We start from the raw sequence: 26691 nt of genomic DNA on the forward strand, positions 1-26691 counted from the left end.
ACTAAACGTGTAACAAATAATAATGTGTCATATCTTTCGCAAACTAAAAAGTCAATTAAGAAATCGGAAATGAAAATGAGCACACGAGTGTCTGCGCTGCAACGGTCTGGAGCCTGCGAAACTACATTATCCTCCAGAGGGATAAGTTGTATGGATGAGGAAGGAGGGGAATTACCTGGCTATTGAGATATGTTCACGAAACACGCCTATTAATTGCTATTTTACGTGAAGTTTCAGTACGGAATAGTGATTTTTCACAAGGGCGATACGCGTTGAACGTGCCATAAATATATATAATTGTGAAACAATACAGATTAATCAAATAAATTTTACTCTTATTCGCCGGGAATTGAACCCGCAACCTCCTGATTTGTAGTCAACAGTCTTATCGCTCGGCCACGGAGACAGAAAAAAATCAAATTATTATTTGCAAAAATTAACGATTTAATTTTAAGGAATATTTTCGATGTACCTACATTGTGTAAATTATCTTGAATTTGCGAGTTCTGATGTCAAGCAAGGACCGGGTCATTTATTTGTCAGGACCACACAGAAACGGATGAATAAGTGACATCCTTACATCACCACAGAAACGGAAGAAGAATGTTCAAATAAAGGTAGAGTTACAAATGATGTTCCTTTTCGTCACTTCGTGAAATATTGCTTAACGCCTTGAGATTTCCGTCTTTGATCTGTTACTAAACACAAATCACACAAAGCGTTCTTTGCGGGATACTGAATTCTTCGTGTTATGTGCATTGTGCCATTCATAGGTGGGTCGCAAGTTATTGCCATTGATCCGGTGTCATCGAGACATTTCGAAAAAGTTATGAACTGTCCCGCCTCTGCTGGATGTGTGGTCGCCCCGGACAAATCACCTGGGAGTAGGAAGACCATGGTACAATACGAGTACGAGGCTCTCAACCACATTAATTAATGGCTTCCTTGTGTCTATTTAATATTTTTTTTCGTGAAGGTCAGAGAAATAGTTTAGATTAACATGTTAGAAATCAATAAAGCTTTCATCAAATACGTTATCTGATGGTAAATTATGTAACATTGTACCATGTCTTTTAAGTTGTTGTTTTGGAATAATTATAATATTGTAAAATCAGTTTAGTACAAATAGTATGGATACATAAAATATGGTTTTAGATTTTCACGAGATAACAAAGTTTTACATGATGGATGTGAAACTTTGCATGAAGAGGAAGTTCAACACGACATAATAACACCAAAACAAAAAATAGCATGGTTGTTTATTTTCTCATCTTTGTAAATTAATAATTATTTAAAATCTACTAGCTGAAGTTCCCGGCGTTGCCCGAGCTATGTGCAAAATTTTAGAAATCAGATGCAGACAATAATAATTTGCCTCTTATTTTGAACTTAAAGTGTGCAAAATTTCATCAAGAAATATCAAATTTAAGTGATGTCTCTCAATGTTGAAATTTTAAATATACAGTGACCTTCATCCTGTTATGAAGGTCAAGTGTGTAAAATTTCATCAATTTCGGAAAAAGACACTTTTAATTTTCTATACACATTATTGCATAATTTAGTACGTTCGAATTATAATAATAATGAAGCAACATATTAAACGGATTTGGTCACTCCAGTTCGCCCACCTCAAGCGGCAGAGGAAAGAGAGATGTTCAGATGCGATGATTACACAATGGAAACATCGGTGTTAACATGTTCCTTTATTCCTGCTCCTATTCTCTCTGCAGGCTGTGGGGACTGCCTACATAGAGCCTATTCTTCGGACCCCCTCGACTGGCCCAGCAGACAAAATCCATTTAATTTATTGGCCATGAACGGACCCAAAAATGATTTGTGGCACCAAACCGTTTCTCAATCAACAGGGCATTATTCTATTAACCCCATTTCTTAACCTTATTTAGAAAATGAAGAAGTTAACATTATTAAGAATCACTAACTTTTATGTTGCACTAGCTAACGTGTACCCGGCGTTACTCGGTGACTTATAAATAGTTTTCATATAGAGAGATAGATTTAAACTAATTAAACAAAAAAATTTCTTTCGAATGAATAAATCATATAAACTCTTGTTATTTTATGAGAATATGTAACTATAAAAACATACTTAATTGAGAATAATCATTATTTTTTTATCATTTCTATAGCACAATTTTAGTGAAAAATAAATCACTTCAAGGATGCTTTACAACTTAATTTATACATTTAACCTATACCCAATCACTTAGTCTCGCAACTTCGATTTATTACTAGTGGCTTTAACTAAGATTAATAACTAGTGGCTTACAACAAAGACTTATAACTATGTATATATAAATGTGTATTTATGACTTAGTGGATATTTACGCAACACTGCTTGGTTTGATATTATCTGGTAAATTGTTTAAATTTATCGCTCGCATAATATTTTTTAATCGTAAATTAATATCACTTTTTGCCGATTGCCTCAGCACAAATTATACCCGTGTTTCTTCTTTGTCGATTTGAATAATTAATCGCATTTCTATGTAGAGAAAATATCTCCACTTCCTGTGCTAAGTAAATAGATATAGATCTTAAGCTGAAAACATAGAAGCTACTTCATAATATATCATTGATTTTATCTGTATAAGAGAAAAAAATAAATTAAGACCGAAAAACACTTGAGCAAACTAAGTTTCAGGCGGAGAAATAATTCAAGCTGTCAACGAGCGGTATTTGTATAGAGTGGCGACAAAACGATTTGACCTCAGATGACGTCACCACTGGACCACTGATGCTGATTGTAAAGTTAGATTTCATATCGTTGACAGGTTTCCTTGATTTTGGATTTCAGACCTAACACGGCTAAGCGCTCATGGGCAGTAAATTTGATAACGCTTTTACAAAGACATTTAGGAAATGGTAGCAGGCTAAAAAAATCTAAGCGAAATACGGGGTGACTTTTGAATCGGGTAGTGACTTTGACCATCTTGGATATCTGCAATAATTCACGCTGCTTTTACATGATTCTTTTTATTGATTTTTTTTCGGGTAAATTCGACAGTAAGAGTCAAATCAGTTGGTTTATAGTAAGGTATATTTAATATTGTCGGTTGAAAAGTGAAGCAGATTTAAAAAAAAAATGTCAAATATAGAAATTTAAATACATTTAATAAATTCCTCTACATTCATAATAATATCCTGTCGTTTTATATTTTGAAGTAGTTATATCAGTGTCTATCTGTATATTTTTTCCAGAGCTTTTTGTGATTGTCGTATCATTATTATACGAAGCTTTCATGAATTGTATTCTTCTGTAAGTCTCCCAACTTGGATCACCATGTTTTTTGTTGACTCCTCAAACACGTAACTAATATTTTTTTTATAGAATAGTTCAAACATCTGAAATAAATATGATAACATTTACCAACACAAATGTTTTTCACGAAACAGTTATTAAGTTGAAAAATTATTACAGTTACCTCATTTTACGGTACCCAAAAGATTTTATATGTTTTTTCCCACCACATTGAATGTTTTTGTTGTGTTGAGAGGCATTTTTTTAATACAAAACTATTTACAAACTTAAAATAAAACTGTTTTCTAGAACTCTAGAACATTCCTCAGTGTGTTAATTCATACTGTTGGTAGATGTTTATATTATTATTATGATGACATCACGGCATTTTGAAGGCTTCTATCATAAAATATCGTTTAAGGCTTTTATTCTCCGTCGTTTTTCGAAATTCGTTATTTCATTCAACTTTTAATTTGTACGCGTCTGACATATTGATACATTACGAAAACCAGTTTTGAGATAAAAGATAAAGTATTTAATGAATACGAAGCTAATTCAATGTTTCCATACTTATAAAGTAGCCTATGAAAATATTTATAAATATGCGCATACAATATTTTTTTAAAAAACCTCCGCTGTCAGTGGTCAGTTAATAAAATTATAAACATTCGAAAATATGCCCCATAAGTTTCCAACCAACATAATCGCAGAATAAAACTTTCAATAACACGTCATTTACGATGCTTACGATAAAATACGAAGATAATTAACCATAAAAATTTTTTTAAAGTCATCGGAGCGAAATCAATTTGATTCTGTTTCCTTCTCGATTATTAAGCCCGGCGTAGTCGGAGTTGACAGTAAGTATTAATTTAAGAGATTCGGAATATCGAAGGTACAAAATGAATTGGTTTCGGGAGATGATTGCCCCGCGGGTGGAATTTTTATTACTGGTCCAGGACACCCAAGTGTTGTGGGGCATATCACACACTAAATTACACTCGACCGGCACCACAACGCCCGGACGAAGTGTCGACCCAAACAACGAAACAACGCGACTTCCAATATGTGTATGTACCACACTCCAAACACAAAGGACTGCAAATAAACTTTTTTGTAAACGTTTTTTGACCGATTGTTTTCATTTTTATTATTAACAAAGCAGCGTTCAAGTTAACATACGCCAGAAAATATATTTATGCGTGCGAAAGGAAAGAGATTAGTAGAATATCAAATTTTGATTTAAACGCAGGCGTCCCTTATGGGAGTTTTACACGATGCTTTTTTGTATTTTCATATGGATTTGAGATGAAAAAAGAACGTGTTCTATTTTGGCACAGTTTAAGATGGCGGAAATTATTTAACATTACATATTTATCGCCTGTGACTGTTTTTCTTTACCGTATGTTGCATGTGTATTTCATTAGCTTTTTTAAATATTAAAAAGACCATAACTTGTGTTTGTTACCGCTTGTGAACGTGTAGATATTACTGTGAATTTTTGATGATTTTTTTACACAAGTGTCAAAGGCAAATGAAATATACTTGCATGTGAATATGTCATTTGCCATAAGCCATTTGTATAAGTTTGTTATAGTAAAGCGCACTTGAAGTGAAATAACACTTAACTGCGCTATTTAAATGCTGTGTTATTATTATTATCATGTGATATGTTCAAGGTGTTGCTATTTTTTGACAATTTTTACGGTACAAAAATATTATTTCTTCACTAATGGCAACTATCTGCATGAAATTATAAGAAAATAATGATCGCGTAAATGAAAGAATTTTCATATGGGTCCCGATATAGTTTCCGTATGGGGATGCCGTCGGTATTGTGTCCATTAGTTACATATTTTAACCTTATAATAATAGAGAGGGTTATTTAAGAACTGCGAAGGAATATCTTTGAAATAAGGGACTTGTAATTAGATGCAGAATTTAAAAGCACGCCAAGATGATGTTGGTAGGAACGTTAGGTAGGTTCTTATTTTCTAAGGGACAATTTAGCTAAACCCTTTAATGACATTTCCTCTAATGAAATCGATAAAATGTTAAATGTGGTATAATACATATTGCTAGGGAGATTTGAACCTGTCTGAATCAAGCAAATAAGATTGTGTTCTCGCGGTCAGAGCTGTCGGTGTGTCTGGGCCCTGCGCCGTGCGGTAGGCGGTCCGGTCCCAACACTTTGAGCATGTAATTATGATACTTCAGATCAACCCCGGGCCATAATGCTTTACGTCTAAATTATTTTCGGCCTTTCGTGAAAGAAATATAGCCTTTAGTGGACGGGGCCTCTCACGCGCGGCGGCCTCGGCCATTGTTTATACTTGATTATTATTATTCAATATTTAAATTGTCTCTTCGATGGTTTGATTTGTGGCGAGTTATTCCGTTGTGTTAATGACTAGTAAAAGCTCCTTCAGTATGGTATTTATTTTTGTTTCGAGTGCCCTACTTCTGATGTGTGGAGTGATTGTTGATGAAATATTCTTGCGTAGTTGTTAATACGATTTCAAGTGGCATGGTGAGTAGAACCGTTAATGCTACTTTAGGTATGGAGCTATTTATCTGAACAATTATAACACATGAAGCTAAATTAGGATCTAATACAGATCTCGGTTGGGTTAGGTTAGATTAAATTAATTAATAACCCTTTTTAATTTTGGGAGCAGGTTTGCGAACCGCTGCCTTGGGAACCATTTATTGCACAAACAACAGCTCTGCCATAGGTCACCCCGAGTGGTTTGCGACGTTTGGTGATTTAGCAGGGGTGCCCGGGTTCGTCGGGTGAGTGTGGACTATATATTTAAAATAATGTCCCTCAGTGCCTCTATTGGAATAGTGTTAAAAAAAACTGCAATTAAGGGCACCCGAGGAATTATGATGACAAACCATAAATTTCCTTTTTAAGCTCTTATCATACCCTTAATTTAAATGTGCCATTATTTTATTGCCAATACATCCTGTTCCCCGTTTTTATTGGATTTACATTAAATACCTCAATTTGTATCTTACGGAGGGACTAATCGCATTTAGGAAGGTAAATTCTACTAAAAATTAGCTTTTCCTTTCGTCAAAGAACATACGCATTAAGTAATCATTTAAAGCATTTTCAATAAAACCGTAACTAAATTTATCTACTAAAAAAACAGCATAAATCTCAAGCAACCTCCCAGGTTAGTATGGTCCTGTATATTATCTGCCTGAAAAAATATAAATAATTAATAATATATGTACATTTTAACGCAGCATCATGTTCGTTGTCAAATACATTGTACGTATAGATTTGTATTAGTGATCGACGAACCGGTGAATTGAAGTTGTCTTAATAGTTTTTCTAGTCTATAGTTACTAAAAAATAGAGCATTGTATAAATATATTATATTTGTACAACGCCCTTGAGGTGATTTTATTACTGTTATTACTGTTAGTTGGATAAGTCCAGAGCGCACTTATGAACACAGTTCAGATTACATCAACAGATTACATAAACTAAGAGACCTTTCATCCATCGACATCTGTTGGAGCACGCGCCTGTTGCAATATTACGATACAAATGTATGTTATTTTAAAAACTGCAAGTATGGCAGGCAGTAATATAATACCTTCACCATTGCATACACAATTATGTACAGTAGCTCGAGAATTGAGACGTAACAATGAGAAATTATTTATTTTATTTTATTATCCCGGACCTCCTGCCTACTGCATTCATCGTTTTGAAAGGTGTTGAAAGTACAGCTAAACAATACGACCTCTGTTAACAGTTGACAAGTTGTTATTCATTGTTTTGTGAATTTATACCTGCGCGCTGTTTAAATTAACGCAGGCATTCTGCAAATTATCTCATTGGGGACCTTACGTCGTATAACGAAGATAAATTGTTCATCTTTTATGAATACAAACTTATGTAAATTGCACAAAACTTTTAAATAAAGCTGTGCCATTATAATTAGGAAGAAGATATTTTGAACTATTCATATATTTTTTTCATCTCAGCAATAAACCAATTTTTTCTACGATATTAGGTAAATTATTTTATCACATTTTTTTTGTATCTCGTTGATGTAATTTTAAGCCAGCAGCAGGCTCTCTAAATACTTATTATTTGAAGAGTATCCTATTTCTTTGTAAGTAATCTCAGATGAGTCCGATAAGCTGATCTATTGTTGCAGTAACAGTTCAGCGTATTTTTGTTAGGGGTGTGTATGTCAGATGGGGAGGGTGTGTTTGCAGGGGGTAGATTAGACGTTGTGACGATGGAACTACTACTATGGACCTGAGTGGCCATCTGCAGTCAGAACCCATCTGTTTTTTTTTTAAATAATTCTTACCCCATTAAATTAAATTCATTTTATCACTTGGATATCAATATTTATTAGCAAGCATTTACCGTACGAGCCACTATTTTCACATAGATTAATTAATGCTTGTATAAAAAAAAAGTTACTGTTTTATAAAAATACTAGTTAAAAATCATGAGATAGTCATATAAGCGTTATTGCGTGCTAATATCTCGTTGAAACGTATTCCAATATTATCACGCTAGAAAGGATTCGAGAGTTCTCCGGTCGTTTGGCGTTAGAGGTCAAATTGCACTAAGTAAAGGTTAAAAAGTGGCACTTGTTTTTTCGCTTTGGTCTCATCTCATTGATTTCATTGAATTGTGGACAAATCAATTCCAATTTTGAAAATGGCAATCAAAACAATTTTCTGTCAAAAATATTATACTTTAGTTAGGTACTTTAACAAATTATCTAAACAAATATTATGTACTTCCAATTTTGAAAATTTCACTTGTATTCAAAGCTAATCCGAGTTCTAGAATGAACCGGAGACATGGACGTATTTTTAATTATTGATTTATGGAAATAAAAATGTTCGTTTGTTCAAAATCTTCAAATTCTTCACCGATTGCTTTGAAATTTTTACACATCCTTTTGCATTCGTTTTTATGTACCTATATTTTATATATATGTCATCTGTTACAGGTAAAAAACAGCGTCACCTGTTGGATAAACATGCTGTTGGACATAAAAGCAACATGCGCTATTGTTTCTCTAACTGCACAGTTAGACTGAGTCACAGCAACGTGTGACGGGGTACAGCTAGTTAATTAATAATAATCTCAAACCACAATAGGCATTAATTTTTTGTGAAACCTGCAACAACGATTTTTTTCGAACTCACGGTGTTAGGAAAGCATAAAATAAATGAGACATTTTTTGCACATGAGAGATAAATACAAGTTTCTATGCATACTGTGTCTCCACTAAGTATATCCTAATTACAAACTGAAGAAATACAATTTGAAATTGAAAATGCACGCATGGCGGATCTTCAATAGATTTGGAGAAAAACTTGAAGATGTGCAGTTAATTGTAGCGTTTGACAATAGCTAAAGACCTTCTTTGTTCACGTTTAGTAGGTACCAACCTCCCTAAGTGTTCACAAAGTTAGTCAAGTGAAAGTAACAAGCTGGGATTTTACCTGTATTTAGTATATTTATGCCTAGGGATCGTCTGCGGAAGTTGTGCAACATTTGTCAAAAATATTATAATTTTATACGCGTTTTCATATTTGATGTTTCCTGTAGGTGTTTCTTAGAATTTTTGCTTCGAAGAAGAAACAATTAACACATTTTATAATCTCGATGATAAACCTGTGTATATATACTCGTATGAATCATTTGTAAGAAATCTCAGTCGTTCTTCGAATTCAACGAGTATTTTGATGACGTTATGGAAATGCTTTCTAGAATAATACCTAATAATTTAGTTAAAAACTTACGAATGTGTAAAAGTTGAAATCATGTAATGTGGTAGGTACCAAATAGATTTAGCGGATCAACCACAATCTTTAAAGTAAAAAGTTAATAAAAAATATTATGTAGGTTTCGAAGGCCTCCACGATCGAGGGGAGGCTATCTAGCAGCAAGTCGAAGGTCCCGAGTTAAAATCCCGGCGTGCGCAAGTAAATTTTATTTGTTGAATTTGTTCACAATTCATTTAAAAATATTTATATAGTATACTTGTGGCACGTTCTAGAGTGGAAGAAATTCTCAGAATCGTTTTGGTGTAAGACCATCATTGTGAATTGAAAATTTTCTTGAAATGGCTATAGCCATGTTTAGTGACCAGATCTCATAAGGCAAGTACTCCCCCACCTTTGCCTTCCTAATCTCCTTCCTCTCCCCACTGCTTTTAGCTTCACAACATACCCCAATTGGTGATACCATAGTCTCACTGGCTTCAGACGGTTGGGAGCAGTTGGGGATCCTTGTACGGTATTTACGGATTTGTCGCGAAATATTAACCGGTAGCGAAATATTAACAAAATATGTACTTAACAAGGATAAAACATAGCTATATAGTCGTAAGTACCTAACAAATGTGACCTAAGTATAAAAGACATCTAAGTAAAATAAGAACGTAACAAAATAAAACTCTTCTGAAACTAAATAAGATGTAGGTTCCTAGTACCTAGTCAAAAAGTCTAGTTTTTCCTGTAAATCGGAAAAGAATGTGATTTACAAGTTGGTTTAGTTTTGTGAACTATTGTACACATATAGGCACCTACCTACTTTTTGTCATTAGTCATAACAAAAAATCACGGCAAACATAACAATTGACTTACCTCTATCAACAATTTTCCCGAATAGGTTCTTCCCCCGCAAGAAGTTCCTGGTGGAACAGTTCCACCGCCGGTTGCGGAACTGGAACTGGCATTCGGCGATGGCCTGATTAGCACCCTTGGCTACCGCTGTTAGCACCCCCGGGTTCTCCCTCGCCAGCTTTCTCTGCTTCCTCCGGAGAGTATGTTGGACCATGGTGTCGGTGTAAGGCACACCCGGAGGTGGCGAGAGCGGTGACAGGTTGTTTGGCTCTCCTGCCTTAGCAATTCCCCTGAGAAAGAAAAAAATCATTTAAATCGAGATATAAACCACTTTTCATTCCACCATGGATGGCGGTTTCGTAATCCCATTAAAAATCCTCATTCCTGTATGTCCGAATTAACGCATTCAATCAGAACGCAAATTTTACAAAGTTCAACGTGAAGAAAAGTGAAATCTTTTTACTATGTAACGAAAATATGTGTTTATACCTAAGGCATTGACATTTCACATTCAAATTTAATAAAAACCTTTTCTTTTACAAAAATCGTAGGGACATCCTTTTCCTTAAAGCTAATCTAATTAACAAAAAGTAGAGTACATATTCGTATGAGTATTCTTTGTACAATAGAACTCTTTACAAAAACTTGTATTGTTTTATTTATTTTTTATTTATTTAATACATGTTACATTATTTTGAAATTTACATAAAGTAGATATAATGAATCACCATACTAGGCGGCTGCCTGTTTCATGGTGACCGATTGAGTGTACCTAAGTACTTTGTATGAAATATGAAATCTAGTGTAAACATATGAAATTAGTAACTATAGACTATTGTACCTACTCATATCAGTTTATTATGTTTTGTACTATTTTATTTGCGTTATAAACAGTCTTTGTAGACTCATATTTTACACTAATAGGAATTGATTATCTCATTTATCAATAAAATAAATTAAAAAATATATAAATATATGACAATATAATAAAAGCAGTTCTGATAAAGTGCAACTACTTAAATAGACAATAAGTGTTTTTGAAACATAATAGTAAAAATTACAGAAAGTGATTTTATTCAATTAAAACTGATGTTATTCTGCTGTTCAAACTTATTCTTGTCAATTCAAACAGAACAAGAAAAAAGAAGGAATTGTGATGAAAAACAAATATCACTTATTTTTATACGCATGAATATCTTACCTATAACAATGTTTACATGTAAAAGCCTTCAAGGCGTGAATAAATACATTTATAAATTGAATATTACAGAGTGTAAATATTCCTACCGAAGAAGAGATATTGAATTCATGTAAAGTAATTGCTTAAGGTGTAATGACATTCTAGTAATAAAAAGTATAATAAGTCTATCCAACAGCACAAAAGTTCGCAATAATCATTAATGCGAAATAACACTAGTTGTTAAGTAATAGCAAGTGACGTTTTTCTAATGATTTGTTTATTCAGGACTCAGGAGAGCCACCTTGAATGGAGTTTATCCGTCACGAAATTCTCACGGCAGTTGACTCAATACACGGGACATTCCGGTGTTCCAGGAACCCGCTGTTGACTCTCTCCACAAGACAATCCTGTCGTTCGTCCGAAACACTCTACATTATTTCCTCTCTCATAAAACAAAAGCCAAAGAGTCAATATTTATATTTTTTATCTATATTCCTCGACAGACTCGTCTTGCCTTTGTTTGATTTTGATTTAACTCGTACAGGAATCCATACGGTATGGACACCAGTAAAATAATATGAAATCTAAGTCTTCTAGGTGTGTCTTTTTCCTTGTCCATGTAAAGTAAATATTGCCCATTAAACCAGACTGTTTCTCCGTGGATTCTGGCGTGGCAATATAGTATTGGGAGGTGTCATGTTTAACTTTCCGAATAAATATTGAATATCACTAACTAGGTATATTTGTTATTTTGACATACTTAGAGCCTGACTTATCTCTGAGCACACAAGGTTTTGAGTTGTGGCTTGAAAATATTTACCCCTTCGTTCACGAGCAAACTTACACTGGACCTCATAGCAGAATTTTAAATGACAGAGACATGACAAACCTTAAACAACAAAGTTATAAAGCAATAAAAGTGGTTAGTAGTAAGTGTTGATTAATTTTTAATTAAAATGGTGCGACAAAATAAAATTGCTTTGAAGACGACATAACAATACCATTGTTTTAATTTTATTATACATATCGAATAAACAAGCCAATAACAATAATTAAAGGATATAAGACTAATCATTTTTGAAATTATAGTAATAAAATTTTCAAGTCTGGACGGGGTGTGTCACAGAATTTGGACAATTCATCAAATTTTATATTTAGAATTAATCGGTGAAAGTTTTAAAGAAATGTGCCAATTTTATTCAGATTTTCCATTTAAAATCTCAAGTAGTACAACAGGTGCCTAAAAGTCCGACATTAAATCGTTTGGTCAATATTTGACATCGTTTTGAAACTCAAAATATGTGTACTCTGTCCACTGGACAAACAGCCCCATTCATACTTGCACAGCCCGGGAATGAGACACTTCCTCTCTGCATTTCAGTTTACACCTCGGAATATCGATGATGTCGCCCGCTAGGTAGGTACCATTTCCGTTCAAACTAGAAAATAGTCTTTACATGAATCTTTATAACATTTTTCTAGCGTTTCCATAGCTCTTAAATTATATTTTAAAGTATCTCTAATGAATGTATTGACTATGGGATGTATCTGCGAAACATTTAACACTTTACGAGTTACGAGATGTTGACATTGTCAACTGTACCTTGAAAACATATGAAATCAAACTGGCTGACACTATCTCTTGATTAAATCAAACTGGCTGAATGTATCTCTTGATCAAATCAAACTGGCTGAATCTATCTCTCGATTAAAAAACTATTTTTCTTATATTATTTTTACTGTTCTTTCAGTTTGTGTGTTTTATTGTTCATTTTACATTGTGGTACACAACGACCAAATATCGATGAGTACATATGTGTAATTTATTCAGATATAGACTAAAATATAATAGGTTTATCATATATTAATTTTACAATGCAATTAATAATCTTATAAATAACTATTTAATTACAAAACATAATAAGAATGATATATTGGATGAGATCATATTTGTTCAAAATATGGACTGTTTATAAAAAAGTTTTCGTACCTACGAACAATACATACCGCTCTTATTGAACTGTATAAATTATAATATATTCTCATACTTGCTTGGTTTACTTTATCTTTAAAATTTACCTAATATTTATATAAATTCAAGACAGTTATATATAGCTTATAACTGTCTTGAATTTGATATTTCTCATAATCTCTCCACAAACTTTTTTTTATTTTTTTCATTATTACATGTGCCTATATTAATTAGCTAAGATTAAGAACCATTCTCATCACAGACAAAATTACTAAGCCATAGAAATATGTGATAGGTACTTTAGACTATGTAAAATTATATATACCCTCCTACTTGGAATAAAGGTACTGTGTATGTCTAAATAAATAACATTATCAATGTAAAATACCTACTGACAAACTGCAGAAGTATTTTAGGATTCTAATGTGAATGAATTAATAAAATATTATTGAAATAAAACAATTATTTAACCACAAGTTCCGACTGTATTTTATTGTAATAATTGTGACTACTTTTTACAAAAAAATTTATTGATTAATTTTCAAAATAAATGTGCTGTAATATAATATGCCTAGTGTTTTTTGAATAAAAAAATTATTGATCAATTTTCAAAATAAATGTACTGTAATAATTGTGACTGCTTTTTACAGTAAAAAAAATATAGATCAATTTTCAAAATATATTTTTCAATTTTGGTATCCGAATGAAGTCATATTTCGTTTCATTATCTCAATGGTCGAAATTAAAATAAAGGCTCTCTTGGTTTGGGGAACTAAACTCCCACTCGGTGGCTGAGCATTAAGATTCTGTGAGAAATAAAGTTTTATGCCAAGACCCCAACTCCAAAGTGATGATTATTGTAGCAGTAATATGTCTTCTGATAACACCACATTCCTTCAGCCGAACCTTTCCCAATTAAAACGACAATATCGTACCTTGCCCAGGAGCTAAACGACATACCGTATCAGCTTTACCAAGTGACTTATGACTTATTCACTTCGAGCCGTGGAATACAATAAAAAATCTTTTGATATTCAAAAGGGATCTGTAAACAATCAGCGAACGGATAATTTACTCGGAAGACTTCAAGTCATTATTCTGGACCAATCTTATCTCCTTTAGTCGTGTATAGCTATTAGTTAAACCTTAATTGTCATAAAAAATGGTTTTTTGTTAAGTTCTCTTAACATGTTTAACCTTAAATTTGTGAGGTTAGAAATAGTCCGAAAGACGCTTGGGAAGTTCTAAAACGCGCACGATTTAAAAAAAATATAATATTAATGACGAAAAACATCAACGATCGGTTGGAAGGCAAACCTTATATTTATTGACTTAGACGTTGTGTATTACAACTATAAATTAATTTATTCGCTTGGTAGCCATCTCGTATTTCAATGACCTATCTTGATCGTTCATTAATGCGTATTTGATTAAGGTCACATCTTCGTTATAAATATCATGTTACTTACTCAACGAAGATTTCTGACAAAAAGTAAGAATGTCGTTCACGGAATTGAGACATCAGCAATTTTTGATATCAGCGCTCATCATCTAGCCATGCCACGGGGATGTTAATGTGATGAAAGCGACACCTCCGTGATACAATTTCACGGCCGCACGTAGTCGCTATACGACTGTACGGTAGGTACGTGTACATCAAAGTTTCTCAAAGTAGTGATATCCCTCTCCTTGGCGGTGCTGAAGATGTCCAGGGGGCGATGGTGGCCTCAGGAGGGCAATACAAAAATCGTTTAAAAATATGCATAAGATTAATTTGAAACACGGTGTGCGTTAAAAAGAAACGGCGTGATGGTTACTTAGTTTTTTAGCAAGTTTTGTTATCCAAAGAATCCCCCATATACTTTTAGGGAGGTAGGTATGTGTGTTTCGTATATTTTATTAAATCATTGAGTCTTGCCTTACAGATTGCCAGAGTTTGAGAAACTCAGGCGTACAGTACAGTGCATTGTGTACGTGACGGGGTCACCGGGCCTTCGCTCCGTGAGAAGCTGTGACAATCGGTGGCCCAATCTGCATCTCGCTGTGATGACTCGCGAAAGCTCCACTGTCCCCAGTTACACGTCCGACTCGTGACGGCGGAATTCGCACTACGGGACCGTCGGCCCCTTTGAGCGCACTAGGAAGTGGATCGTGGAAATTAATAGTTAGCACGGATTCGCACAGATAACTTGATGCATGCAGCGTAAACGATGACCATTCTGCACACTGCAAACTCGTAAAACACTAGCATTATCTACATAAGTCGCAGCTCGCAGCCGACCTGCACGCGCGAAAGTAAACCTTATAGCTGTCAGATCTAAATCTGTTTCAAACATTTTCTTTTTATTGCCAGGCCACAGTTTCAAACTGGCTCTGTTCATTATCAGGGCAGATGTAAATAAATTATGGTTTATTGAGTAGCAGTTATTATATATTGATAGCAGGACAATTATTCAAGATAAAACGTTAGCCCCAGAAATAGTTGGAATCTTCTCAAAACTAATGTTTCTCGGTGTATAACAGATGCGTCTATTTACTGACGACCTACGTGGTCGAGCGATAAGGCTTTTGACTTGCAATTCGAAGGGCGCAAGTAAATTTCATTTGATGAATTATTTATCTTATTTCACAATTTATTCATTGAATATAAAATATAATATACTTGCGGCACGTTCCAGAGTGGAAGATACTCTCAGTATCTCCCTGGTATAAAACCACCAATCAGATTTACTGCTGTGTCGTGTTTTTTTAAAGGGGATAATTAAACAAGTCTGAAAAGGTTAGCCTATTCTTAATAACTTGTATAAAAATGTGTCACACAGTAAAATTATAACAAAGCAATATGTTGTAATTTTTTTTAGTAAATTTCTCTTTAAAGAAAGTAATGGTGAGATAAAAATAGCGTTCCGGGGAATTTATTGAAAACTTATTGGCTAAGAAAAGTATTCCATTACAGCTTTAAAAAAATATAAACATTTCGACAGGGCTACTTTCAGGCCACTGATTCGATGCGTGAGTTGAATGTTGAATGTTCACGGATTGGCAAAGTTACAAGTGGTATAAGTAACCAGAACAACCAAAATTCCTTTCTTTTGCAACCTCGTAACACGGTATATGGAGCAGATACACTTGAATCGATGCAATTCAATACGACAAAAAAGAATTCCTTCAAGTTGTCACGCGTACCAAGCCGCCTCTTGATGATTTGTGTGAATTAATTGGAGCTAACGGGTGGAAAAATCACTTTTTGTTTTAGTTTTACTCAGACATAGAAGTGAGGGCGTGCTTTTAAGCACCGTTAGTTGATTGAGCCTAGTGAAGTCCTGTTTTAACTTGACAGTTTTGTATTCTTTCGTCAGTCTATAATTTATTTTTTGTGAATTTCTGTCGTTTCTAGGTGATGACCGTTTTAATAGTACTTACAGTAAATCCTCGAATTTATTTTTAATTTCTGATTGGCATTTTTTCTCAATATTATGGTACCAACCTGCCTCAAGAAAGTTTGAATAAAGAAACTATCATGGATATAGTGATTTTTCTTTGGAAAAATTGTGTAATTCCTTATTTAAAGAAAGAATGTATGCAATACAATGGTTCATATTGTAAAAGTTGAGTAGGGAGGTATTTAAGTACCTACTTACCAATCTTATTATTTCAGAGGAAAATTTGTTTTTGATTTATTAAATAAGATAAAATTGGAAATTTACTTTTTTGAATGCAAGTTTAACTGTTCACAAAACTACTATTTTGAAAAGTATTCACTCAAAGAGTTTCAGTGGCAGTCTTATGTTTTTACAGGCTGTTAACCATAATTCAACTAACATTTATTACTACGCACATTGCGGTAGGGTTACGGCCTACGTGTTTAGGTAGGTAAACTAACTTTTATGATGCTCGATTTGTATTTAAAAGATTTGCAGGTTAATAATTAATTTTTAAAATACCTTTAAAAAACACACTTCTGGGTTTGAACCACAGCTCAAATACTGATAGATAAATGTTTTAAAAACAACATCGAAATATGTATAAAAAAGGAACATTACCAAGCAAACATTTTTTTTACAAGAACACTGTTGTAACTGACCGCTCCATTAAGCATTTTACTTTGCTCTAGGCAACAAGTAAAAATAAATCGTGGAAGACGTGCGGTAGTGAATTATAAGCTATTATGATAAATAATTTCTCTACTGTAGCTTCGGTGAACTTTAACATCTTCTCGTCTTAATGAACGTCGGCTGGACCACCGTCATACTTTTCAATATAGCTTTATCAGTAATGACTTCTTATAGACGGGACTATAGGTAATCCGTGAGGCAACCAACATTTCGGTATTCAATTGAACAATTTATTGTAAGAGAGTATCAAGTAATTATACGTTTAATCAATTATATTCCGATGTTTAAGCAATTTGAGAACAAAACTTATTGGTAGGTATGAAAAATTAAATGGAATTGCAACGCAAGAATCCAATGAAACAGACCCAGTGGGACTAAGGCAACCCCTAAGAACAAGGTTTGTTATGAGACCAAATGGAACGAGAAAGTTTACTATTATCAAGTTATAATATTATTACTATTTAATTAAAAATTCAGTTTTATTTATTAATAAGTTCGGCAGAGTAATTATTATTGCGTGTGATAGCTATTTCGCTTTCCTAAGACATTGTCAAACCATTCACAGGCGTTCTATTTATATTGTGTTTTTTTAACATTAAATCAAAACAGGAAAATAATTTCTCTCGTGGCTATGTCATATTTGGAGATGCTTTGCGAAGGGTCTATTTATGCAGAGGAAGGAGTAAACATGGTTCTTGAAGATATCTGTATTGTGGGAGGGAGGAAACAAAGAGGCTGGCAAATCTTTCCACAGCCGAGCTGTTGAACTCAAGAAGGACTCGTGGAAACGACCCGTTCTCATGTTTCAAATGACAACCGTGTTAATATGTCTGACGCGTCCCATCTATGCATCGGTGCCGAATAGATCAATGATACTAGTCCCCCGAAGCAGCTTCCATTGGAATACCGGTAGAGTAAGGACAGCATACCTACCTAACGATTGAACTCTAAAGATTGCAATCTTTTTGTCAAGATAGAGGAATCTAACAGACGGACCACCCGTTTCGGCACAGTCAAGGGATTTTGCCAGGTATTTTGGGACTTAGGACTTGCAATTTGTATATGCTCAACAATTTTAAATTATCTGCGGGCATATATAATGTAGTTATATAGGTATGCGCTTGTTGCTTTTATTTTAATGCATGTAGGTGGGTATATAATAATCGAATGAGAAAGATGGAGATAGTTATACTATACTATTAGCTACAACAATTCCAAGTAACCGGATAAAGCACCTAAATCATTGCGCAATAGGTATATTTTTTATTATGTAGATACCTGTAGTTTATAGAGAATTAATTATTTGGTATTTGTTTCGTAAGAACCATTGTCTGCGGGTAGAGTGATAAAATATGTTAAAGTTTAATAATTGGTTCTTCGCTCGAAGCTTGGGTGGGGTCACAGCACACCGCAGACAGACTTGTATGAGATCAATTAGATGCTTTTTAATTGAACACAGTAGGAATTATTGTTATTGTTTCATTCGGTTCTCGGATATAATTAACAGAGTTACTATTGAAAAATTCTGAGGTATTGAAACAAATTATGATATTTCCCACAAACTGGTTGTTGCGCCATGGAAATGCGCCGTTACTATTTGGAAATATTGATAAATACTTACATAAGTAATATGTCACTGAAGAATGAAGATAATACTATAAACAGAACAAGACACAGAAAAATAATAACGGTCTCAACTAGGAATCGAATCCAGAATCTTTCTTACCGGGACAACGCCTCTAACCATTCGACTATTTAGACTTAATTATTATACGTCATTTTTGTCGTATATATTCGGTTTGGTTCGATTTCCAGTTCAGACCGTTACCTTTTATTTTTCTGTGTCTTGTTCTGTTTAATGTTTAGTTTAGATTTATTAGTATTATCTTCTTTTTCAATGATATATTACATTGATGGGTATATCTTTCAAAAGTCATTAAAAGAAGAGTAATTCCAATAAATAATTATTGAAGATAATATTAGCGATTCCTAAACGAAAATCTGAAATAGAAAAATCAGAAAAGGATACGGTCACATCTAGAACACGAACCCAGGACCTTTGCCTTGCTGGGGCACCGCTCTACCAACTGAGTTTATGTGACCCTATCTTCTTCGGTCATATTTAACTGCATCATACTTCGAATAAGAACTACTACTACTAAACATCTTAAAGATAAATATCTTATTTTTATTTTGATGTGCCACATCTATTAACTTTTCTGCAAGTCTAGGATGAATATTTATACGGTCACATCTAGGGCCGTATCTTTTATGATTTATCGGTTTCAGACTTTATTTTAGGAATCGCTAAATCGTCTTCAATAATTAAATATTACAATTACTCATTAAGTTATTCCAAAAAATAAAAATTCCAATAAAATTTAACTAACATCTGATATCAATACGCAATACTTTAATATAATCGCAAATATTCCAAATACATTTATATTTCGTTTACTGATTTGATACCTTTTTTTACAAAATAAATATTACGTAATAAATGTTACGATTTTTAAAATATTGTTAAAGGAATACATGTTTAAATAATAAAATAATCTTTAGTTTTTTTACAATGCTTCCCTGAAAAATACGAATATGATAGATACCATTCCTTTCCGCAGGAACAAAGTGATTCTTGAATAGTTTGATATTGAAGAACTGTTTGAAACTTTATCACATTATCGTAAATGATTTTGACTTTAACGGGAACAGCGTTTTACGTATACATTATTTACAAAATCTTCACATATTTATATCTAGAATCAAAATATACCTACATGCAATTACTTGCAAATTTTTCGCTTAAGTAAGTATATATTTATCTCTAAGAATATAACGCATTCTTCTTTCAGTGTGACAATCTCCATTTGTGGGAAGCTGGACCGCCTTATCGGGACGAAACGTGGAACAGCATCTGATCAGTCCTCTATCGAACGCAGACAAATAACAATAATAGTGCCTATTGAATAGTCCCTAATAAGGAAGGTTCAAACCTCCGCTCGAATGTATAATGTAAGTCGGATCCGCTGGTTTACAACATGAAGGATAAATGTATACATAATGCGTATCAATTTGAAAACAATCGAGAATCGGGAAGTGATAGCCTAGGCTAAAAAATGCCAGAATTGAATAATTTATCTAAAAATTTCAAAACAATTCTTTCTCATAACTACATTTTAGCTTCAACAAACTTAATAAATCCTTAATGAATTTCAAATGTTTCAACAATAGATTTTCTGAAAGATACAGTTATCAGCTGTCGATTGAAATTATCAATAGTTTTGACGTACCAAATGTATAACAAATATATACCAGAAATATACTATTGGAACTATAAAAAAATACAGAATCTACTAAAACACGTAACCATCGCACAAGATCGAATCAAAATGGCATAAAAGACATTCCAAGTTATAAAACCACGTTCGCAAAAAAGAACTTAATTTATTTTTCAATAAAACTTCACAACATTCCCAAATATAAAAGTTTAATAAGTATAAAACAAGAAAAAAAGTCTGGTTGAAAGATGTCTATGACAAAACTCTTTAAAAATACTAAAAAAGACATAGAAGACAAATAAAATAGAATTAAATAAGTTTAGCCTCCCTCAACCCAAGACTTCCTAATGAAGAGGACTAAGAAACTCCATGACTATACTTTAATTCACTATTTTATTTTATATATATCTAGATATTTTATAAAGTCGCTACAATATTTAAATTTTTTATTATATAATTGCGAAATGCCTATTTTTTTATATTTATTATAATTTGACGGATAATACGTTTATAAGTAAGTATAACTTTTATCTCATACGAAACAGTGTACTTACTATCAATGATTGAATCTATCCCAAAATATTAATTGTATACCTATATAAACATTTTAATAATAGATTTTCGTAGTCGCCAAAGTATATTTGATGTGAATTTAAAATTGATTTTAAATGAGATATAAATAAAGAGGTTTATTCAGATGACCAGATGAATAATATAACGCTTTTGTAGTCAAAGTGTAATAATATCAAAATAAGGTGACAAGATCAGCTTAGGGTTGCAGGTGGCAGAATAAGACACCGCTGACATAGATTTTCCGATGAGGAAACAACATCAAATGCGAGTTCCGATTTTTAGCATTCACGGCACAATTTATTGAAATTTGATCTCGCCGATTGTTATTTTAGCTGCCTTGTTGTCAAAGCGTGAGATCGAGGTTTGCAACGTTGCTTTCGCATTAAGTACTATAATTCTAGGTTTTCCCGATTAAAGATCATACCTGTATTAAAGATCTGTGTTACTATGTTATGTGAAGGATATACTTGATGAACCTCCTGATTTATGGTAACAATGTAATTTTATATAAAAGATTTGTATTAACATTTATGAATTCTTGAGAACCGGCAATTATCCCCTGTTATAATGCTACCTGTTTGGGTGTGGGGAAATACACCCATTAGATTATTTTTCTAACAAGTGCTTAATGTTACTATTAATATAATAGTGCTTTGAAAACATTACGGTCAACTTCGTTTGTTTATTTATAAACATTTCTGTATAAGCCTTTCAGTACCTACCTAAACATAAGGTTAAAGAAATTAAATAAGTGGTCAGTTTATTTTTTAAATGCTAGTAAAATGTGCAGGATGGCAAAACAAGCAAATAAAAACGTTTCAACGTGTCAAAATAAGCATTTATTTGGCGTTTGTTTAAAAATCCTTTTTTTGTCAAACAAATTACCTGAATTACTTATTAGCAAAAAATAATATTACGTACACATCTTAAATTGCGGGCTATCATTTACAGATATTTTACATTCACTAATGAAAATTGATTTGCAAGGTTTTAAAATAAAACACAAAAATTGTACACGTGAAAAAAAATGAGTCTAAGTTTTAATTTTTTAGCATTAAAAAAAAATATTATTTTGTCCCTAAAAATAATGAAGGTATTCAATGTCTGAGAAATTGCGAAAATTTGAACATATCTACAGGTGACCCATAGTGCGTCTTATATCAACAGGTGCGATGTATAAAATAATGTCATTATGTTCTTACCACCACATGGATCCTCTTCCTTTGCGGGGTTTTGGTTTCCCTCCCATCACTTCCAAAATACTGGCAACTATGACCAAAAACAATAACCAATTCATCTTCGGTATCTTCAGTCACAAAATAATAAACAAAAACAGAGTTACAAAGACTCTGTTACCGCCTTCCAAAAGTAGCTCGTAACAAATGTTTACCCACTGTCTTGTTTCTGAATAGTCTTCGCATTTCTATAACACACGATTATAAAATAAACTTCTGCTACGAATCATCCGTTTTCACTTAGGCACATTTTTTATTCAAACACAAGTGAGAGTAAAAAAAATGATTTCACTTTAAAATGTTTTTAATTGATTTAAAAAATCGAAAAATTCAGCACTGCGTAGTTTTGATGGGGTTTGTTGAAAAGACGTCGAGACGTCAAAACTCCGACGCTTAAGTTGTGGTTCGAGACGTCGCCTGTCCGGTCCGACGCAATCGATAGCCGGCCGATTATTGAGAGTCAATCGGAGTCGGCGGCGTGCGGGAGGCGTTTGACAATATACACTGCAGTTGGAGCAGTGGAGCCTTCTCTGGCCGGAGGGAGGGGGGTGGGCGGGGCCTCGCCTGCTAGTCAAGCTGGCAGGTAGGTGGCAGGTAGGTGAGGGACATTCGGTTGGTCTAGTAACTTATTAATTGGGTAATTCAAAATTAACACGTTTTAATTGTTGTTAGTTAATACTGTGTTTATTCAAATTGAGTCGTGTGGCTTCGTTATTAACATTTATTTTTATGTGCCATGTATCGATGTCTTGAATAATAAATTGGTTGTGAACTGTGCGTTCAGGCTTTAGAGTACCTACCTAACTAATATTACACAATATAAACTATATCAATTTTTAATATTTATGTATATTTACTGATAGTTGCACGAGCACTAAGTAAGGAATAGGTATAATGTGATTTGGAACCTGGGAATTAACCTGAGGTAAGACTTAATTTTGTTGCAAACAATTTATGTTTTAGGTAAGTATGATAGGTTTCAGCTTCCTACCCGGATAAATTATAATCATTAATTAATGATGTTGCTGACAAAATGGGGTAGTGACGGTTTTCATTAATTTTCAGAAATATTCTTTTTCTGGAAATATTATAAAACTTTTTCCTTATAATACGTATCTATTCTGAATTTCTTCTCTCGTGGGTTATTTATATTCTCATTACACGATATGCGCAAACTTTTTATAAGTTCAACATTTATAAGATCAAGGCTTATATCACCTACGCTATTAAAATTAAGAAAATAAAGTTTTTAGTTTTATTTAATCTCATCATAAATTCTTGCCCACCGATATAAATATATGTATAATCCAACGCATTTCTAAACTCTACATTTTTGTAATACTTAGGTAGGTACTAGATATTTACTAAGAAATTAAAACTTTTTTTTACATTGTCATGTTAACTATTTTTCCTTTATCTTATATTTTACAAAAAGGACACAAATCTGATATTTTACAAAAAGGACACACATCTGATGTTTTACATAAAGGACACATATCAGTCAAATATTATTAGGTGTTATCTCTAATGAAGGAGTGGGAAGAGGCTTGAAATGAAGAAAGGTACCTACGCAGGTACTTGTATAGTTGAAAGTATCAATTACAGGGATTCAATAATCCTCGGCTTCCTTTCCAAAAATCGAAGCCTCAGAATAAATATTATTTCCACCTCAAAGCATTTATTTATTAAATCTTAACCACTTTAATTCCTCCCTCATCTTAAGTCTTAGGGCTTCAAAATCCATTCACAGATGATGCAAATTCCTGCAGCCACCCCCTCTACCGAATCTTCTAGAAAGGGGGAGGGGCGAGTCTCAGCCAATCGGGGCCTTCCTCTCCCCACCCCGTCACCAATACTCAAATAAACAGCCATTATCATGTGAATAAAATTCCAAATTCGAAAATGATATCTTGTAGATTATGTCCATTGGCGTTATTTACACGATTATTGTAATTTAATTAGACTATTGATGGTGAGCGAGGGGCCTTCAACTTATCAATGGTTGCCTTTTTTATACGCCGAAAAATTATCGAGCGGGAATGAAAAAAGTTCTCTCAAGCGAAGCTCAAGAATTGAAACAGCTTTATTCTGGGTGCAAGAACAAACAGGCGATGAATAAATAAACAGTAATAATAAAATATAAGGTAAAAAAATAGTTAACTCAAATTTTAATAAATTTGCATTATGAACCTTTATTGATTTGAGAGGACAATGACTTTGTGTAGAGTTTAATTCATTGATATCATTTTGAATACCTACTCTAATTATTTTATTCGCACACTTAAATTGAAAAGAAAACATAGATTCTTAACTTTCGATGACCTCGAAGTTCGCGGGTTCAAATCCCGGCGTGCGCAAGTAAAATTTTATTTGATGAATTTGTTTTATTTTACAATTTAATTTATAAAAATATAAAACTTACTTGCGGCACGTTCCATAGTTCTCAGTATCGCTGTGGTGTTAGACCACCATTCAGAATTGAAATGTTGCTTGAAATGGCTTTATCCGTGTTTGGTGACCAGTTCTGAATAGCCAGGCACTCCCCCACCTTTGTCTTCCTATCTCCTTCCCCTCCCCACTAATTCCAGCCTCACAACATACCCCGATTGGGGATGCCACACACGGAGAAAAGTTACCATTGTTAATTTATTTAAAATCTTTTCAAATTATTGGTATTCAATTAAAAGGTTTCCAGATAAAGTTTTAGTAAAATACGTACACTAAATAATATTGTCGGAACACGTGTTCATGAAAATCCAAATATTTTTCTAATTTTTAACTGGATTACTAACAATTTGAAGATTCTTAATAAATTAGCAAAACTTATTTTTCTTTGTGCAGTCTCAGTAGCTCCAGGCGGTTGTGAGCAGTTGGGACTCTTGTGCGGTTTCAAACTAAAAAAAACTTATTATCTCATCAATAAGATACATTTCTTTAATGTTATGAAAATTTGAATAATTCAACAATATTATCCTCTCTACACATAATTTTTCACCGGAGTAATTTGAAATAGAAATGTGCATATATATATACTATCCAAATAATATTATTCTGATCGTTCATGGAACAAGAATGCTCTGTTTCATTTACGCACTATGTAAGTATACTTGATATCGATTTAATAATAATAATATTTTTAATAATAAAAGTTTAATTATTTACAAAGCGAATTACTAATCACTTGGACTAATAAATAATAACTTACAGCTATGATTTTTTACTAGTGACATACAACCAAGATTTAAAGCTAGCAACAAAGTAGATACTGTGACTTATAACTAGAGAACTTATAACTTACAACTAAGATATAAATATTGGACTTACAACTAAGACATAACTAGTGGACTTACAACTTACAAATAAGATATAACTAGTGGACTTACTACTTACAACTGAGATATAAATAGTGGACTTACAACTAAGACATATCTAGTCGACTTACAACTTACAACTAAGATATAACTAGTGGACTTACAACTTACAACTAAGATATAAATAGTGGACTTACAACTTACAACTAAGACATAACTAGTGGACTTACAACTTACGAATAAGATATAACTAGTGGACTTACAACTTACAAATAAGATATAACTAGTGGACTTACAACTTACAACTAAGACATAACTAGTGGACTTACAACTTACAAATAAGATATAACTAGTGGACTTACAACTTATAACTAAGACATAACTAGTGGACTTACAACTTACAAATAAGATATAACTTGACGGCCGGCATAGTCCAGTGGTAACGCATTGGACTGCCATTCCGAAGGTCGCGGGTTCGAACCCGGCGTGCGCAAATAAATTTTATTTGATTAATTTGTGTTATTTCACAATTAATTAATTAAAAATTAATTAAAATAATATATAGTATATTTGCGGCACGTTCCAGAGTGGAAGATACTACCAGTATCGCCCTGGTGTAAGACCACCATTCAGAATTGAAACGTTGCTCCAAATGGCTTTAGCCGTGTTTAGTGACTAGATATGAATAGCCAGGTACTTCCCCACCTTCCTCTTTCCCTTCCCCACTTACCTTCAGCCTCACAACATCCCCCAATTGAGGATGCCATAGTCTCACTGGCTCCAGACGGGAGCAGTTGGGACTCTTGTGAGGTATTCACTATAAAAAATAAAAAAAAATAACTAGTGGACTTACAACTTACAACTAAGGAATAAATAGTGGACTTATAACTTACAACTAAGATATAACTAGTGACTTAAAACTACTAGCCGTCAATTGAGGCGAAAGGAAATTGGAAAAGGGAAAAAAGAAGGCTGTTTTATATTTTGTAACATCTAGTACTCTAATTATAGTGGAGGCATTTGAGAAGACAGCATTGCCTAAATATCTCAAATTGGTATATGGAGTTCTAGAGAAAGTAATCTTAAACATGCCGGAAACATCATTGTGTAAATAAATTAGTCTAGACCTCTGAGGAGACAGCCCCCT

The 26691-nt window shown here is 33.3% G+C and overlaps 1 protein-coding gene across 1 annotated transcript in view; it reads right to left on the bottom strand.

Moving 5' to 3' along the window:
• The window catches only part of wg (Wnt family member 1 wingless), a 39118-nt gene extending 16435 nt beyond the window's left edge, over positions 1-22683 (bottom strand). The window contains exons 1-2 of the mRNA XM_089651222.1: positions 22201-22683; positions 9902-10170 (exon numbers count right to left, since the gene is read on the bottom strand). Coding sequence (XP_089507348.1) covers positions 9902-10170; positions 22201-22295 — 364 coding nt within the window. The 5' untranslated portion in view covers positions 22296-22683. The remainder of the gene's footprint in view (positions 1-9901; positions 10171-22200) is intronic.
• Positions 22684-26691: the final 4008 nt, after the last annotated feature.

The sequence above is a fragment of the Hesperophylax consimilis genome, chromosome 4, assembly GCF_061612785.1.
Source record: "Hesperophylax consimilis isolate HC1 chromosome 4, BYU_Hcon_1.0, whole genome shotgun sequence".
Taxonomy (NCBI): domain Eukaryota; kingdom Metazoa; phylum Arthropoda; class Insecta; order Trichoptera; family Limnephilidae; genus Hesperophylax; species Hesperophylax consimilis.